The following is a 20002-nucleotide window of genomic DNA, read 5'->3' on the forward strand; positions in this document are numbered from 1 at the left end:
GCCAGAGACAGATCTTCAGAGATTTGGGGAGAGGTCTTTGGCTGCCTCCTGATCTACCCAGGTATAAAAGGAAACTGCCCAAGGCCAGGGAAAGCACCCCAAGTAAAGAGTAGCCTGAAAAAAATAATATCTGTCTGTGCTTTGAGACCCACTTGCTAAAGTGACATGGGGCCATTCTCCAATTATAACTGGAGACCTCACCACTTCATCCAGTCACCTTGTGATCAGATCAATGTCCAACATGTACCCTGAGTCCAGGCACCACAAGTTCAGGCACCCCACAGGATATCTTCTGCATGCTCCAAGACATTTATGAATTCTGGAAGACTGGACCTCTAACAGGGGAGGGGAGAAAGGTGCTCTCGTACCCACACTTTGTGACCAGGCAGGGGCACACTGGGGCTCCTGGAGTGGGGTGAATACACCACCGCCTAACACAAGGCTTGGAGCTAAAGTAAAGAAACTTAGTAGCCATGGCTGGTATTGTTAGTTTTTCAAAGGAGAGGGTCACTCGCCCTTCTGACAGCCTGAGCTTTTGGCTCCGCTGGAAGACCTCGGGTTATATCTAATCTAATCTTGGCTTCGCATGGTGCCATAGCAACCATCACAAGCCCTGCTTAAATATCTCAGTCTGCACTCAGACTGTCTTCTGAAAAGAAAATTCTCTAAACCCAGACTTACCAAACCAACACTTTAAACACAGCTAAAATAAAGCAAAATCAGGGTTTAAACAGAAATAAAATAATTTAATCACATTTGACCTATTTCATTTTTCTTCAAATTGAATGTCTTTGAGTTTCAAGGAGGTTGTGGATATGGAAGATAAAAAACTGGGCTCATCCCCTTTGCACAAATCTTTTTGTCTCTCTCGGTCAAAACATAAGCCCTGCCTTGATTTCTTCCTAGTCGATGTCTGTCCCACCATTTGCTCTGTCATCTCCCTTTCGTCTTCCAATCCCTATTCTTTCGTACATGTTCCCACTGCATTCTCTTTTTGTTTCTCAAGGTCTTTTTCTCTCCTCATTCCCACCCAACTCTAAACTCACACTGATACACTCACCGAATGTGCACACACAAACCACCCACCCTAACACACTGGTTAAGAGCATGGGGTCTAGGGTCTATGAACTTGGTTTCAAATTCTGGCTCTGCTACTAACTGGCTGTGTGACCTTTTGCAAGTTACTTAACCTCTCTGTGACTCAGTTACTTATAAAAGGAGAACATTAATAGTATATGCCTCATAGAGTTGCTGTGAGGATTAATGAGATAATACTCCTAAAGCTCCTAGCGCAGTGCCTGGCACATGGTAGGCTCTCAATTAAAAAAAAAAGGTGAACTATTATTATTATTAATAATGTCACCTTTTACTTGGGGTTTTGCTTGGTGAGCCACCAAGGTCATAAATTAAAGGGAATTCTGGTGCTTTATTTTTTTCCAGAAAGGAAAAAAGGAACAGGGTAGACTCAAGGCTCATGAATTAAAAGAGAGGAAGAAACCCCACTGAGGCGTTAGGAATATGAAAAGCATTGAGAACTAAAGCTCTGTTTTTTCTTTTTGTCCTTTCCCTCTCCTCTCCCAGGAAACTCATAGAAAGAAGCTTTAGCATCTTCAGGTCTTCAGGCCCAGATTACGGCCTCACTTCTGGATGAGCAATGCTGTATTCAGAATCACTGTTGACCAAAATTCAGCAGATCCTTTTAAGCCATATCATAATGCAGCAAAATATCAGAAGCATAAAAAAAATCATGCAACTTATTTTTTAACAGCTTGTGGAAACTGTGAAAAAGCTTGTTACACTGAGGAAGAAATCGACTTTACTCACCTGCAGGAGCCTACTTGGCTGATTAAGGCTTGTCCCTTTTGCAAAGCATTGGCTGTGCAGTCTTTAATTTCTCTGTGTAATTCCTCATGCCTCGCTGCCAAGACAGGCAGACTTAAACCCTCTGATTTAAGGAGCTTAAGGTAAGCTTCAATTCTTCCAAGTACATCAAATGCCTGCCAAAGAAAACATACTTTCATTTTCTGCATTTCTAGTTTAAAATCTACATCAATGTGTACATAAAATACTAGAGATTAAACCAGCCTGTTCAATTTATTAGTTTGATCATAACCAAAAACAACCACCTTCGCCATAGAAAACAGCTGTATAGTGTTAAGGCTCCATTTAGGAAACTCAGCATAGTGTAGTTCAGCACAGATAAATGTCAACACCATACAATTACCAACATAGTTTACACTGAGAATGTATCTACACTACACAGTTAAAATGGCATAGAATTCGGAGAGCCAGGTTTATTTTTTGCACATTCTGTACTGTATACAAATAATGAACGAGATATTTTAAAAATATTATACAGACTTTCATAATCTGAATATATCTGTAATATTCTTCAAAGGAAATTTCCCAACAAATTGCACTTCAAACCTGAAATACTTTAGGGAAATATTCAAGAAATTACTAATGTGCTTTTGCCCTTTGCCTTTCCAAGTATAAGACCTTCCCCTTACTTCAGCCAAGGCATCCATCTGTCTACAGATAAGATTAGAATTTGGTTCTGAAGCAGTGCAAAGACTAAGACCAAGGTAATATTTAGCTTCTGACATGCAAAATAGGATTATGCAGAAAAATACTGCCTTGCAAACCAAGATATTGTCTTGAGAGAAGATTTTTGAATTATTTTATTTTCTTCCTTTATTAGCAGACCACCAATCAAGCATGGGGGATTAAGCTTATAGAATTAACACAGAGTAGAGAAGAGCTATCCTTTTGGCCGTTAAGGCTTAGTTGGCATTAAGATGGAGCAGTATATGATATAAAGGCAGTAAAAGAGGACTGTGGTAATATGAGGGAAAAAGAGAGAGAGTAGAGTGCAGTGGTCTTCAAGGTCTCTTGATAGCTCATCTCTAAACTTGGGCCTGGAGAGCAGGAGATGAGTTAGGTAAGCCGAAGAGAATTCAAATGGCAAGGGAGCACTTGCCATGTTGCCCTTTGGCACTGTTGGAAGAAGCCACCTTACAGGATGCTCATACCAGTCTGAAGAACAGTCCTATTCCAGTAAGCTTGACAGTGCCACAATCAGCAGGGGCCTTGAAGTCTAGCCTTCCTGGGTTGTTGAGCTGGAAGCCAGTGAGCTTGGCAGGGGCCTACCAGGTGGAGTAGGAAGACCCCACAGAAGACTCATGAGAAATGAGAACCGATGGTCTCATGAGTTTAGTACCACTGAGACCTGAGAGAGACCAGAGGAGCACAGCTGAGTTGACACTGAGGGAACACAGCTGAAGCCAAATGTAGAGGCTACAGCCATGGAGCTATGTAATAGCATCCATGCTCTTGCACCTGGCTGCCATCTAAGGGAGTGAGTTTTAATGGCAGAATTGGAATTGGACGAAATTGGCATATACAAATAAAATCTCTCAAATACTGTCATATTACTTAGATGCTGATATTCTGTTCTCTCACCAATGTTCCCATGTCTCCTGAATCTGCTCTTTCTGTTTACTTAGAATGTTTAAAACAAAATCGTTCCCATTTATTTAGCAGATGATAGGAAGTAATAACAATAATAACTACAGTTTGATGAGAACTGACTATGGGCTCCTTCTGTACTATGTATTTCATGATTACTTTTCATTCAATCAACAAATATTTTTGAATGTCTGCTGTGTTCCAGGCACATTGTCCTTAACAGCTCTGGGAGGGAGCAAGAATTTATCCTCATTACATGACTGGGGAAACTGAGTCTCAGAGAGGTTAAATAAATTGCACAAAGTGATATTTCTACTAAGTGGCAGATTTGGTATTTGCACTCAATTTATCTTGCTCTGAGGCCCCTGCTCTTAAACTCTGGGCTATGGCACCATGTGGCAAATGATTACTATGGGAGGCTTAAGAAAGAAGGGGTACTTCCAAGAAGCCTGTAAATCTTTGATGTAATCCATGCAGAAGTATAATGATGTACACCTGAAATTTATACAATGTTAGAAACCAATGTTACCGCAATAAACAAAAAAAAAAAAGAAAGGGTAATTCCAAGAAGCTGTAAATCTTTGGCGGAAAAGATGAGACTTGAAAACTTACTCTTCATAAATAAGTATTACCTTTCCTTCTTACAGGTGAGAAAAGGTATAGAGAAAGGTTGAGCAATTTCTCTTATGCTATATAGGAAAGATAACTTTATTAAAGAAATTTTGAACCTGAAGAACTCTTCCTTACCTGATCCTTTTTCTTTCCTGCAGTTGGCAACAGAGCCAAATGCAACAAGATGCTGACGTTAAAAAAGATGATTTGAATTACTTTCTCGATCTTTCTATAACACATTGAAACACCATTTGGCAATAACCACTGTTTCTGGAATTTTGTTTTATATTCTAAATTTTTATTGCTTATTTTGAATAAAGTGGAGTCTCTTGTTAATCAAGGGTTAGTTTTAAAGTTACTGCCTAAAGCAAAATTCTTGTGTAGCCAAAATTATCATGAACTCCCTTAAATCATGCTTAAAGTTTAATATATGTGAACTAGCGCTTACAGTAATACACATTCACATTTAGGATTGAGAGCCACTGAACTAGATAAAGAAAGAAACAAATGGAAAATCTAAATATAGATGTCAGGGCATTCACTTCTTTCTTCCTTTAAGATAATTCTCAAGTTCCTAGTGTGAGTGAGGAAAGGATGGAGAATTCCAAAGTGCTTTTTCTTGCCCACAAGTTTAACTCCACTCTGTTTTAATATTAAGCCATTATAACCTTAAAACATCTCACGTTTGTTGTTGTTTTGAGAATTAAAGAAGAAAAAAATACGAAAGTAACTAAAGCATGATGGTGGACATGTAGTAAGTACTCAGAAAGTATTTTCTGGCTCTAACTCTAAATTCTGATTTTTCAGACACACCTTTGAAAAGTCACTGAGAAGAGCCTGGTCACCTGCTGCCTGTCATTCATCTCACTTGGGCCTTTCCTCTCGTGGCCCCACTGAACGGCTGCCACTGTCATATCCTTGGGCATTGGTCTCATCTTCATAGGAGTTAGATTCTAAAGTCACGTGTACATTAAATGCATGTGTGAGGTGACTCCACCCCCTTCCTGAATAGTATCATAAAAGTGTTATTTCCTAATAGCATGGGCTAACCATTCACTAAAAGGAGAAGGTGGTATATCAAGGGCCTTGATAACCCATAACTTAAAGTCAAAATAGCCAAATTTCCTTCCAGAATGTTTTCTTAAAAAGATCAAAGTGTTAGGAAAGCAATTATTTATGAATTGCTGTTTGTGTCACACTTAAGAGAACTTTGGCAGTAGGAAAGAGGGAGTGATTTCATTCCTTCATTAGCTCAACAAATATATTTTCAAAATATCTATGTAAGTAAGATGGGCTGGATGCCATCAGAGAGCTTACTAACCCTAATAATCTATAGACACAGAAATAATTAAATTTCTTGATTTTAAGAGGAGTTTTCTTTGAAGAAGATTATACAGTCTGTGATTGTTTGAACCATGTGCAAAGCTCATTTCTCTTATTCCTATGTAGAATTTGATGAGGAATCCATGTGCCAATTCCAGAAATGATCTAAGTATCACTGCTCTCACTTAATCTATCCCCAAAATGGAACTGAGTGTTTTTCTATTTACCATATCCATAAGGAGCTTGATATACTGGATCCAGCCTGGGAAAAATCTCTTTGTTGCATACATGGTACAGAACAGATTATTTCTGGTAAGAACATGATGCCCCCATATAAACTTCTTTGGAGTTAATAATTCCCCTTTAGTTTTTCTCTTCACATCCTCCTCTTTCCCCAAATTTTGCATGTGCTGGTCAAATAAAAGTTTTATGACTGGAGGAAAAAACAAGGATATAGGCACAATGATAATATTTTCTCCCTCTGGGTTCTAGCTCTTCTTGACTATTTTATATGGCACCACGGTTCTTAGGTAGATAAGGAGGAGATAAATCAGCTCTTTTAGGCCCTGGTTTGGAAAAGACTAAGGAGTTGCTTGGTTTTGTTCTTTAAGATGCTAATAAAGATCTTTCCTTTTTCTGAACTTGTAAAGTACAGGATCCAAAGCAGGCTGCACCAAATCAAACAGAGATGGTATCAGGACATGACACATTTTATTCTTTTTAACATATCTATGAGAGTAATAAGTTAAGCAAGAATCATGAGTCATCCAGCATAATTCTTATATCATGCTGTTTCACAAAGATGTTTAATAAGTAATATTGTTTGCTTCTTGACTAATTTGAAGAGCATCAACTTTAAAAAGAAAAAAGAAACCCAAAACACTGCAGAAACTTGAAAATTTCCTTTCACCACTCAAAAGGCTAGAGAATGAGTTTGGTTGGAACCTTTATAATGTCCAAGGACACAAGACTCAACTCAGCTTCTAATTAGAGCACCGAATTCCACTACTGCCAAGAATGAGATTTCCTCTGGGTTCAGTTTTTATAAAGACTGAAAGCTTCTGTTTCCTTAACTAAATATCACCTGAGATACCTTATGGTGGCTGATTTTTTTTTTTTTTTTTGTGAGGAAGATCAGCCCTGAGCTAACATCCATGCCAATCCTCTTTTTTTTTTGCTGAGGAAGACTGGCCCTGAGCTAACATCTATTGCCAATCCTCCTCCTTTTTTTTTCTCTTTTTCTCCCCAAAGCCCCAGTAGATAGTTGTATGTCTTAGTTGCACATCCAGTGGCTGATTCTTAATTCAGGTCCAGCCCAAATCTGCCCAAGCTTTCAAATGCTGTGTAGGCCAGGGGCAAAAGGTGGATGTGATTTCCAGCTCCCAAAGTTTGCTGCACCCTACTGGTGCTCTTGCTTATTCCTTGCCCCTCCAAGGCTATTGCTGCTGCGCCCCAGAACTCCCCCAGGTTACAAGTGTTACAAGGTGGATTAGTGGTATTAACGAGAGGTGTTTAAAATCATAAGTACCTAAAGCAGGTTTTACCTCACAATCTGAAAAGCTGAAAAAACACTGGGAAAGGAGTTTGGGATTGAAAATGGCATGTATCTGAAGCATTTGATCAGCGAGGGAATGGAGGAAGTTTATGTATTGATCATTCCTTACTTTTTCTGAGAAAAGCCCATCTTAGAAAGGGATAAACTAGACCCATAAGTAGAACTTTAGTCAGCTAGTCACTGTTTATAATTTCTGGTTTCTTTTATCTAAATTGACCTAAATGGTTTAAGGACGATGTTGGGAATATTAACATGGAAAATATCCATTTACAATGTGTAAAGCATTTATTTTAATCATTTATTCAACAAATATTTATTGAGATCTCTGGAGCATGTACTCTGCTATGTGCTGGGGATATGAAAATGAACAAAAGCATGTAAATCATGTTCGAGTGGCTAGTGCAGTGTTAAATGCATATACAATGAAAAAATAATGGCTAGCCCTCAGTGAGTGCTTAGGTGTTCTATGCACTAGTCATGTATGAGCTCATTTAGATAGCTCAATCACTTTGGGAGATACATATAATTATTGTTTCTATTTTATAGATAAGAAAGCCAGCTGTGCAGGGAAGTGAAATAACTGCCCAAGGTCATAGAGCTAATAAATATCTGAGACCAGATTCATACCCAGGCAGCCTGGCTCCAAAATCCACTCTATTATTTTAGAAAAGTGTCATCCTAGCAAATGTTTTTAAATTTTCATTTAATACTCCACAATTCTATTTATTTATTTACACTCCAACTCTATGCTGAAAAGATTTTGTACATTTGTCACCAATTGTAAGAACTTTCATTACTGAATGATATTCCCTGCAGTAGATAAGGGTTGTTAGACCCATTTTAGAAAAGAGAAAACTCAAGCTCAGTGTGTAAATTGATTTGTCGCATGCCCAGTCATTTATTCACTCATTCGACAAAATTTTTTGAACACTAGGTGGCATACAAAGATGACTAAGACATAATCTCTCTCTAAGGCGCACAGAGAAATACTATGGGAACAATAAGAAATAAGCAATTAATGCTGCCTGGAGACCTCAGAGGAGGTGATACGAGTGATGACAAGTCTCTTTATACAGCACTACTCTCCTTCTCAGATATGACAGAGGCTGAGCATGAAATTTGCGTTCCTTGAGTAATTAAGCTCTCCTCTTTCAAAATGATCTCATCTCAGTTACCGTGGATCAATATAATCTCTAGTGAAAAAGTAATATAGTTGGCCTTGAAACTCCACAGTTTCTGATAGTTCACTGCTTTCAATCATTGAGCATCTATTAATCGTTGAGCATCTATTACCTGGAAGGCACTCTTCTAGGTGCTCTGGTGAACACAAAGTGAAATGGACATGCTCCTTACTCTCAAGGAATTTTACCATAGCAAAAGAAAGTAAATCTACCCAGAAACAGCTATCATACATGGAAGAATATATTTATTGCCAACGGAGATGTGCAACAGTCTGAAATTGTGCATAGAAGGGAAAACAACTAATACATTCATGACTCACACTTAGAAGTCAATTGATCGCTTTATTTTGAAAGATACTTCATGAGTGAGTGACAATAAAATTGAATGTCTTGACTATAAGACTAGCAAATATGGGCTGAGTTGTGGGCTATCAAGAGAAATGTAAAACGTTAAAGGTATTCCTTGTTTTTGATATTTTTTTCTATTATATATATTAACAATTTTATGCTAATCGTTTAGCCATATTTATCAAATATTTGCTATGGTTTAAATAGCCTGTGCCTGAGCTCTAAAACCAAAGGTTTCTAAACCACTCTCTCAGAGAGAACACAGGAGGAGAGTAAATTAAGACATCCTCTGCTTCTACATGAGGAGATTTGCCTCATCATGACTTTTTCAAGTCCTTAATATCTCTGCATATTTAAGAACATGTTCAGCATAAGATAGAAACTTCTTAGCAGCTATTCAGGACCCTTCCTCATCTCCCACCTGTTTCTACCACTCTTGTCTCTCATCACTCTAGGCTTACACCCTACACTCTTGGCAAAATGAATTACCGTAGGTTCCAAATACAGCATGAGTCTGTACTGTCCAGCCCTCCCCCAATCCCTTCTTGCCTCAGCCTTCCAAATTTAGCTGAGTGGTCACCTCTCTAGAAAAGCCTTTCTTGACACTTTTTCCCTGGGTCTCTTCTCTGTGTTCCTGAATGCTCTAGCTTACTCCATCATGGCTTTTCCCACAGTGCACAGCACTCCTGTTCCCTTGCCTCGCCTCTAAACTAGACAGAGGGTCTTGAAGGCAAGGATTGTATCTTTCACTGCTTTAGCTCAGGTACCCGTATGATGCATGACAACAGCAGGTACACAACATACTAGCTGAATGCAAATGTGGCTGCAAGGAGGGAGCGAAAGCGAGTTGCTTTAGTTCTTTCTAAGAGAAAGAACTGGAAAGGAGATTTCTGGAAAGGAGAAATCTGAAACAGGCTAATTAAGAATTATGAAACTGAAAGTAATTACACTTTCCTCCATATCTAGTGACAATTAGCTTAATTTCTTGAATTCATATATATCACCTCAACAAATTCCTTCTGGATAATATTTTTTAGGTCCTCTACTTGGACAAATTTCTTCTTCAATCTGTACAACTAGACCATTTTAATCAATTGTTTCCCACATCTGGGCTAAAATGTATCTATTTTGAAAATGGTAGAGTAGTGTACATATAAATGAAAAAAAATGTACCAAACTCCACGCTTAATTATTTTGTTTTCATCTGAAACAATTATGTTGCTGTAGGCATTACTCTTTTGCACTACTATAAACATCTTGAAAAAGCAACATCATCTTTTTAAGACATTAAATGTTCAGCAGTGATGGCAGAAGCAGTAGAAGCTATGACAATTGTTACATTTCAGACTGCTTCTGGTGTATTCCTCTGGCTGCCCCAACTTTTGCTTCACCTTTGCTGTTAGTTTGACCACCCAAGAACCAGACCATGTAGATTTGGCCTCAGTTTCCTCTGCTTGTTTTCCCCAATGAAATCATGTGCCTGCGAATGGAAAGCACAGGATAAGAAACTTTTGACCAGTTGACCGTGTTTTACACCCTTTAGGTTCAATCATCATTGTCATACAAATACAGGCTCACGCTGTTCTGCTCTTGAAACATATTATATATATTTATCTCTATTTGATTCAAACCATATTCCCTAAACAATGATAAATACCTTTTGGGTGATCAATACGTATTAACCAGAGCTTCTTTTTTGTGAACGTACTAGAAATATAATAAATAAGATAATCTATAATCGTGAAAGATAAAAATTTGGGGGGATGAAGATGAGTTACTGTAATAGGTGCTATCTTCGTATTTCACATCATGTCCTCATAACTCTTAGCAACATCTGATAATTAGAGGAACTCTTCTCCAATCAGCTATCATCCAGTGTTGACAGTGAACCCCTATTTGTATTTGTTGCTAAGTGATTTAGCAAATAGGTTCACCGAACACAGTAGAGAACTCTAAAACGAAAAGGAAGTATCTCAGGTTCTTGAGTTATCTGCTCAATCCTCACTTAAATCCAGTGGCTGGTTTGAAAAGCATCAACAGCAATACCCCTAAGGTCCTGTGTGCTAACATCGCCACCTACTGCTCATTCCATGTACAAACCACAGCACCTCAAGCCAAAGGCTGTGGATAGTCTCGGAAAGAAACAGACTAGAGCGTTGGGTAATCATCAACCCCTGGCAGGATTAAAAGGTATTCAGTCTCACTCCTGGAGCCACAGAGCAAAGGCAGTAGAGCACTGTTGTCAATGTGGACAATTAGGTGATAATTATATTCTATGGAATGTCACAAATTGGAAATATATTGGCTTATAGATTTTTGTATGTTTTGTTCTCTCCTGTAGGCACAGTGTTTAGAACAGGGCCTGACACATTGTAGTTGCTCAATAAAAATTTATGAAATAAATGAATCCCTGAAGAAGAAGGGTAATTATTCTCATGAATTTGCCACACTACTTGTTTAGCAACTTCAGTAAAAGGAATTATTGTGACTTTTCTCTAGTAAATAAGAATATCCCCATCTAGAATTGGTAGAGAGAGAGGAGGGAATGAAAATTAAAGAAAAGGGGGGAAAAGGGAGATTTCCAGATGATTGCAACAAAAATACCAGAAACATATGATAAAAATATGGATGAAAAAGGAAATGTCTGTGATATGGAAAGCTTCCTAACAACAGTCCATTCTGCAGATGAGATTATGACATTCATTCTTTTGTATTTTAACAAAATTCAAAAAGAGTAAAAGGTTATTTTTTAAATCGTATATTTTGCTTTTTACTGAGCAAACACTCAAGCTGTCATATTCACTCATTCATATAGCACTCATAACGCTAACATTTTTTCACACTGGTATTTGACACAGAAATTGAAGAATACTGACTTACCTTTAACAAATTTGGAACAAGAAGTTGTCTGCTAAAAAATAATTTTGAAGTGAGTATCTTTTTTTTTTTTTTTTTTTTGCTGAGGAAGTTTGGCCCTGAGCTAACATCTGTGCCTATCTTGCTTTATTTTATATACATGGCTCAATGAGCAGTCCATAGGTCCCCGAGCACGCAAACTTAACCTCTACACCACCAGGCTGGCCCCAAGTATCCGTTTGTAGAGTGCTGACTTCTTCTTTCTTGTACAGTGCTAACATCCAGATTTGCATGTGTTGGGAGAGTCTCTAGTGCTCCTACCCATCTTACTGGTATGCCAAGAACACCTGAGCCTTCTTTATCTGGGCCATTTCTCATGTTAGGTTTGCAGCCAGCATCCTTCAGGGTTGAGGAAACATCTTCCTCTGAGACAAAGAGCAGGCTTAAGTGTTTGCTATAAGACAATCAATTTCCCAAGTTTAGGATTCCCCTTCTGGATTCCATCTGCATCGCCCCCTGGGAATTGCGGCTTGGGGAACTGATGTGACATGTTGACACTCTGGCTACTGCTTTTGCTGTGAGTAATAAAGTTTTTCAAAACTGATTTGGAAGTCCTGTGTCTTCTGTGAGCATCCATGAAACTGTGACGAGTTATCATGTTAGCTAGAAAGTTGAGTAACATCTCAGACCCCTCACAGCTGTTGGCAGCATGACTTCATCCAGGGATGCAGATGCTCACAATTAGAAAAACCCAGTGCACTCAAGGCACAATAAGGTGAATTTTCAAAAGGAAAATTCAGTGCCTCAGAGATAAATTGATCAAGTAAACTGAAAATACCCCTTCACTAATGTAAACAGAACTTTCAGACTAGAAAAAATATTTTAAAGGATTTTGAAATTACGTTAATTTTTAAATCCAGCACTTTAACTAGGGTTATTTAAGAGTGTTATGCCAAAAACTGGGTAAAGTGGTGAGCATTTTGTAAAATTTGGAGATTCCACAAATTAAATTTAAAAAAAATACCATTTACAAGTCTTGAGAAGAATTTCCTTCATTAATTTAAACGGATTTACCTGCTACATTATTTCATCATTTATTGCTTCTTAATACTAATATGGTAAATAATTCATTTCAAGAGTTATCATTGAACATCCACTTTCCAAACTCCAACTTCTATTTTTGCTGAGGTAAAAGTATCCAGGGGACCAGCCCCGTGGCTTAGCGGTTGAGTGCTAGCACTCCGCTACTGGCGGCCCGGGTTCGGATCCTGGGCGCGCACCGATATACCGCTTGTCTGGCCATGCTGAGGCCGCATCCCACATACAGCAACTAGCAGGATGTGCAACTACGACATGCAACTATCTACTGGGGCTTTGGGGAGAAAAAGGGAAAAAAAAGGAGGAAGATTGGCAATAGATGTTAGCTCAGGGCCGGTCTCCCTCAGCAAAAAGAGGAGGTTGGCATGGATGTTAGCTCAGGGCTGATCTTCCTCACAAAAAGAAAAGTATCCAGCATCTTTCACATTGAATTCTTAGATTTGGAGCTGGAAATTATTTCCTTGATGCTTTGGAATGGAAGAAAGAATTCTACACCTTTCCAAGTGCCACTTAGCTACAGAGAATGCTATAGTATAGATAAATATAGTAGGGATAAATCCCAATGGAATTTATTATAATTTGAATGCCATGGCTTTCAAATGATGAAACAGGGGACTTAGAAATCAAGTCTTTGGGGTTAAGAAATATAATTTCTCAGGATTTGATCTGAATTACTATATGAGTTTCAGAAAGTAACCACTCAGTTCTTCATTTTTTTTAACTACTATTTCAAGAAATATTATTCCTCCTCCTTCAAGCCCAGGAATAATGTAAGAAGAAAAATCTCCCTGGCAAGATACCAAATAATGAGAGCAGAGAAGGCAAGAGCGAGAGAGTGAGAATGAAAAAGAGAAAAACTCTACATTTTGCAGAGCTATAAACTACAGGGGTTGAGCTAGAGCATTGTGTTATCATAGCAACATGTTCTGAATTGTTTTCCTTAGAAACAGAATTAACTGCCTGGCAGATGACCCACTGGTTTTGTAGAATGAGGGGGTAATGTAAGTTAAGAAGTCGCTTCTTCAAAGACAGGATTGTTGAAGAGAAACTTAACTAGCACCTACCATTTACTTAATTCAAAACCTCCAGTAATAAGCTATATCTGTTTCTTCTCTTAAAACAAATAAATCCCAAACAACAAATAATTTGACATAAATATTTGTTTACCATTTTTTACCATAATTCTGGCACCCCTATTTTGGAATTTTACTGTTCAGCCTGTTCAAGTTTCCTACTAGTAAAGTCCAAAATTAAGTAACTATTTTGATATATACCAGGACATTGTACTCTGACTGTTGATGTCGTGACTTTAAATCACAATATAATCTAGCTTCTGGAGGTTCCCCATTAATTTCCTGTCACATTGTCCAGTTTTAAACACATCAGTGAAACTTAAGGTATTAAAAAATTCCAATAGGGCATTTTGAAGGTGTATGTTAGATTGGGAAAGGTAGAAAAATTTTTCAGATTAGATCACCAGCCTCAGAAATTGAGCCCTGCTCAAGTGATGTGAACAAGTGAGCATTACCACACAGCGGGAGCCACCTGCTACAATCAATACTAAATGAACCAACCAGGGGAAGCAGAGCACTTCTCCAACTCAAGAAGACCTGGAGACAGTCCAGAGCAAGACTTCCCTTTGGCTGACTTAAAAAGCAAGACCAAGGCAGGGCAATCAGGTCAAGGCTCTGCTTCTAGCCGTACAGTTTGCATGCAGAAGGCTTGCAATATTCATGGATCTTTACCTGATCAATGAAAAAGGATTTAAAAATGGGAAAGATTTTTTTGGTAAACGTTTCAATGTTTCTTTTAACCTTGATATATTTTATGATAATTCCCTCCATCCATGAGAAACACTAGAGAGTTGGCACAAGTATCTCCCCCAAACAGACCAATGATGGCTCTAAGATAAAACTCTCATGGGAGATCTTTTTTTTTAAGTGACCATTTACACATCAAAGCATAGAGTGTCTTAGTTTTGAGAACCAAATCTACATGGAGTCTGGACTTCTGTGATGTGCTCCAGCCTGTTGAAATAACAGGTCTCTTACTGGTCTGCCCTGATCACCTAAAATGACCAACATGATCTCAGACTGACCTTGTTAGCGCTGTTAAAAAAATCATTTGCCTTTTTTAACCAGGTCTTCCTTTCCACCATGAGCCGACCAAATTCTTCTTGAAGCTGATTCAGTTTCTGGTTAGAGAGCTGTAGATGTTCTTTCTCCACATAGTCCCTGAAGAGCAGAATCCCAAGTGCTTCACTCTTTAGCTTCTCAACGGCAGAATTCCATTCCTATAAGAGATCATTCTCTTCAGTTCATTTCACACATCCTCCCCTTTGTAATCTCTGATAAGACTCAGAGAACGTTTAGATGTGTGGAACATATCAGAAACCTGTCATTATATTTTCAGATCGTGAAGGAGTAAATGCTACATTCCAAGTTTGAGTACCAAGACATAGATAAAAAACAGAAGGACACAGAAAAGAGGTTAAAAAGGGAGAGGCGATGATAGTAGAAAGGGGCAGCGGGGTTGGGAGGTGTGATAAGACGGAGTGTCCGGTTGCCCTGAATACAGGTCACCTCCATTTCCATTAATGCTACCTGAAAATGTACCCAAAATTCAGTCAACAGTGTTTCTCAATCACTAACTCATTTTGACCTATTTTTATTCATTCAAGTATAAAAAAGTCTCTCACAATTCGGTCTCATTGCCAAAGTTGGCAAATGTGTACAAGAAAGGAAGATAAATCTCATATTTTATGGCTGTTGTTTTTGCATCTGCTACACTTAGAACTTAAATTAAGATCTGTTTTCCTCCACAAAATTAATAGCTGTTATTGTGCAGTATTCCCTCCTTCCTGACCCCAGTTTCACCTCACAATGCTTCACTCTTAATGATATACAAACATTTCAGAAAAAGAAAAGAAGTTGCTTTTTACTCTCTGTTGCGTGAGGATGAAACACAGTAAGTAGAGAAGAAATAAGAGTTGTAGTAAACCAAACATATGAACATTCAATTTATTTGAAGGGAGATTGAAATTTTTTACAAAAGAATTGAAGCCAGATCCAGTTTCATAAAACTGTGTTTATCTCTAACGTGGCAGTCTCGTTAGTGAATTTTCTGGCACCCACCTCATCTGAGATTGAATGGTGAGCATAGGCTGTTTGTTAAAGCATCGGAAATTTAGCACTAAATTTTAAAAATCGCAGTCTTACTCCCTCCTGGCTTGTTCCCTGGTGCAAAATGTTCTGTTCTTAAGTTACATTTGTTATATTATATTGTACAAAATAAGTATAATTTTAGTGCAATTTACCACTACCATTTTCATTCATTTATTTCATGAAACATACTAAATACTCTGTACCTGGCAGCACGCTAGGATAGATGTCTCCGGGAATATAAAGGAAGAATAAAATGTAGTTCTTGCCTTTAACAATACATAAACTGCTATTTTATATAGTTTTCATATTTACTTACATTATTAAATGTATTAAATATATGCTGGTACATACACACACATACACACACATAATATAGTATTTTAAATAACAATTACTGGATGTTGAAAGTAGAAATTGTACATATTATTTTATGGACTCCATAGAACCTGTTCTAGTATTTGTGCAAGAGAAAAATATTTTGATAAATGGGTGCAAGAGTAAGGATGGTAGATGAAAAGATTGGCATTTTTTGTGCACCTGTTATAAGCTTGTGGTTTGTAAGTATAACCCTCACAAACTTAGGTTAGATATCATTATTTTCCCAGTATTTACACAGGCTCGAAGGAATATGTTACTCAAGGTACATATCCAACAAGTGGCAGAACCAGGACTAGTTCACAGGTCTGTATATAATGCTACATTCCAGGAAATTGAGGATAAAGAGCCTCCAAAATCTCCAGATTTCTCAGTGGGTGCAAAAACAGTACTCTTAGGCATGAATATGGGTTATGTGAGTTCTCAAGATCCTTCATTTTTTGAAGAGTTATTTTGTTCCCACTTTAGGACAGCTAATATGTGCCATGACGTTCTTTCGTAAAGCACTGTAAATAACCCACCCACTTAAAAACCATTACCTTAACCTCATTAGGAAAGGGCAAATATTTCTAAAGCAGTTAGCACAATTTCTGGCACGCAAAATAGGCTCTCACTAAATGTTAGCTCCACTTTTCTTCCCATCCGTTTTATCATGGTTCATTAGCACCTCAAAATTCATTCTTGACTTATGGGAATTCCTGTTTCCCAGTTTTAAAATAACGACAGCGGCAGGATTCTCCAAACATTATTGATCAGTGTTATGTATTGACCAGTATTATGGGATAAACAAAATAAAACAGGTTTCTTGACTGCAGTACTTCTCAGAATCTTTAATATGTTAACATGCATTAAGACTCCTAGAGGGAAACGTGTTGTGAAAATATTTTGGACAAAATCTTTTGACCAAAAAACCACGTGTTTGTTAATCATCTCAGAAGACCAATGCCTCAGTTGGAACAATGTTGGGAAACACTGTTCTTATGGCTAAAAATCACCTATGGATTTACCTGCTTTCATAATTCTTCGTGTGTCTTTCCTTTTTTGTTTTGTCTCTATCCCTCCAGCTACTCAATTAGTCCATTTCCTGTCTGTCGTATCCATTCTCTCATTTCTGTCTGTTAAGATCTGTGGGGCATTAATCCTCAATGAACTCAAGTGAAGAAATGCTTAATGCATATAGCAGGTAATTCGTTAAAAAAATTGGCATTGACCAGAATCTTCTGTGCCCGTTAAAGAGAAATAGTTTATAACTATTATGTGCTCAGCCTAGACAACACTAAGCTCCAGGGTGGTGGTGTCTCAACTTCTGCAAGACAGCAAGGGTTGATTTTCCTTCCTATATGCTGGCACTCTGCTGAATACTTTATGTGTACTATCTCATTTAATCTTCACCACAGCCCTACAAGGTAGGAACTATTATTATCCTCATTTTACAGATGGGGTAACCGAGTCTCAGAGGGAGGAAGAATTTGCCCAAGGTCTCAACACTAGTAAGTGAAAGAGCCAGAATTCAAACTCAAGTAGTTTGACTCTAGAAACTGCTTTCTCAATCAGCATCCCAGCCTCAGCTCTTCAGAGAAGTGATGGTGTTTTTCACACCCCAGAAAGTTTAAACACATTAGCTTAGAATTACAGAGGTGAAACTTCCATAAGGACTGGATAAGGCCTTGGAAATGATAAAAGTCTTAAATGACCCTGGGATTTTCCGATTTGAAATCAGAAGCCTCATTATTTCTAAATAGACACAATGCTATTACATATATAACTGAGAATTTACAGCCCAAATGCAAGCTTAATTTTGCTTAGCAACTGGCTCAAAATAATAAAGCTCTTCTCTGAATAAGAAGAGAAATATCTGTTCTCTAATAGTGCTCATAAATCTGCCTTTAGTTTAAATTTTGCAAACAACATTAAAGAGAGACCTCTGGAGTAGAGCTAAGTCTCTGAAAACCCACTTTAACCTTGTGCTTCACATTGTGTTATAAAAAGTGGGCTGTGACCTTCCAAGGAAACTATAAAGGACCATTTTGTGCCTCTTATCTTTCCTTATTCTCCACGCTTGGTTTTCTTAATTAAATTCTCACCTGAACTCTGTGGGTATTAAATGAAGTTGGGTCCATTCAGTATTTCTATTCAATCTTCTAAGAAAATTGTTTCTGTTTTCTTTGGGCAATCTATAGGCAGTTTCTATATCATTCTAATGAAATATTTCCCCAGCCATTTTTCTAGGGGATGCTTCCACTATTTTATTTTTAAGGTAAAACTTTCAGAGTCATCTGAATCCACCACGCTATTTAAAAAACAGCTGTCACTGTTGTCAAGGCTGGAGGAACCCAATGGAGAAAATCTTGGTCCATTTTCTCTCAGTCGTTGCTGCCTGCCTGCTAAGTGTTAAACTTCTGACTGAGTTTCAGTCACTTTGCAATAAAATATTTCCAGTACTTGCCCCCACCAGCAGAAAGCCAAAGATTGCCGTTTCCTTGGCTTTTCAGTTTGACAGAGATGTGCTTATCTCCGACCCAATAAAGACGTGTGGCCCTGCGTGTTCCTGGGCTTAGGGTGTCTCCACAGGTCACTCCATTATTTTCCTTTTTCACTCACAGCTGCAACCCTTTTAAACTGTACCTTTCAGTCTTCCATTTGCTGAGGAAATGGAGCTTCTCTTGGATCCCTTGATGGAAAGGGTACTTTTAAGAGATTAGTGCTGATAGACAGAAGGTGAAAATGATTTCTTCTTTCCTTTTATTTTTTATTTTTTTACAGTCCCAGGTTAGCTCTTCAAATGAAGTTATGGATTGGCATAAAAATTACCCAGCAAGTAGATTCAGAAAGAAAAAATATTAGCTACTCTTTTTGAAAAGAAACAACATAATCACAATATGTTTAGTGAGCTTTTATTCTCAGGAAAACTTCCCTGTAGTTGAGGGGATTTAATGACCCAACACCGTGTGGTAAATTATTTTCATTACAAACTTGACTTCAGAAGGTAATTTTTAAGTGGGAGAAGATGGACAAGAAGCAATAGGGAACGTATTTGTGAACTACTAAGAAAACACCAGTGTGGAGACGATTGGCCAAAATCACATCTGGCAGAAGCGTGTGTGGAGCTCATGTATAGTTGCCATCGCATGGCTATTCCCTGGGACATCTCATCAGCTACTGCTCATTTCTTGTTCAGCCTCTGCGTCTACAGCCCCATTTGGTTCAGCAATGAGGAGAATTAAGTCACTGACACAAAATCATAGAATTTTACATGATTGCATTAACAGATGGAACAAACAAAATAAACCTGGCAATTTAAATCAGAGAATATTTGAAAGTCTGCTTGGAGCAGGAATTTTGTAAGAAGAAATGTTTAGATTTTTGAAGAGTGGCAGTGAGCCCTTGAAAAGGCAAAATTCTGATTATGCCCACTTGGATTGCAAATCGGGCCGCAGTTTCCTCCCATGCTCCCTTCCCGGGCATTTCTAGCTGACCTCTACACAAGCAAGGGTCATCCTGGAGAGAAGGATCTCAGGGGGCCGGCCTGGTGGCGCAAGCGGTTAAGTGCGCGCGCTCCGCTGCAGCGGCCCGGGGGTCGCCGTTTCGGATCCCGGGCGCGCACGACGCACTGCTTGTCGAGCCATGCTGTGGCGGCGTCCCATATAAAGTGGAGGAAGATGGGCACGGATGTTAGCTCAGGGCCAGTCTTCCTCGGAAAAAAGAGGAGGATTGGCATCAGATGGTAGCTCAGGGCTGATCTTCTTCACAAAAAAAAAAAAGAGATGGCTCTCAGACCACTCTTGGATGACCACAGAGTTCAGTGCCCACAGGCCATTTGAACTTTGCCCTCACTGTGATGCGTTTCAGCAAAGCACAGATTGGAAACAGGAAGCACTGTGATTTTGTGTGTCACCTGGAGATGAAAGAAGCACGATGTTTCACCTCCCAGCCGTAAGGCAGAGGATCATAGCCACCGAATCAGGGAGAGCTTGTGGGTAAGAGCGGAGAATGGGGGCTGGAAGTACACTTTTTATTTCAAA

The 20002-nt window shown here is 38.5% G+C and overlaps 1 protein-coding gene across 1 annotated transcript in view; it reads right to left on the reverse strand.

Moving 5' to 3' along the window:
* CCDC141 (coiled-coil domain containing 141) overlaps positions 1-20002 on the reverse strand; it is a 183350-nt gene that overhangs the window by 64086 nt on the left and 99262 nt on the right. The window contains exons 7-8 of the mRNA XM_087434957.1: positions 14540-14734; positions 1825-1997 (exon numbers count right to left, since the gene is read on the reverse strand). Coding sequence (XP_087291083.1) covers positions 1825-1997; positions 14540-14734 — 368 coding nt within the window. The remainder of the gene's footprint in view (positions 1-1824; positions 1998-14539; positions 14735-20002) is intronic.

The sequence above is a fragment of the Ceratotherium simum genome, chromosome 9, assembly GCF_057802395.1.
Source record: "Ceratotherium simum simum isolate JZ-2026a chromosome 9, ASM5780239v1, whole genome shotgun sequence".
Taxonomy (NCBI): Eukaryota; Metazoa; Chordata; class Mammalia; order Perissodactyla; family Rhinocerotidae; genus Ceratotherium; species Ceratotherium simum.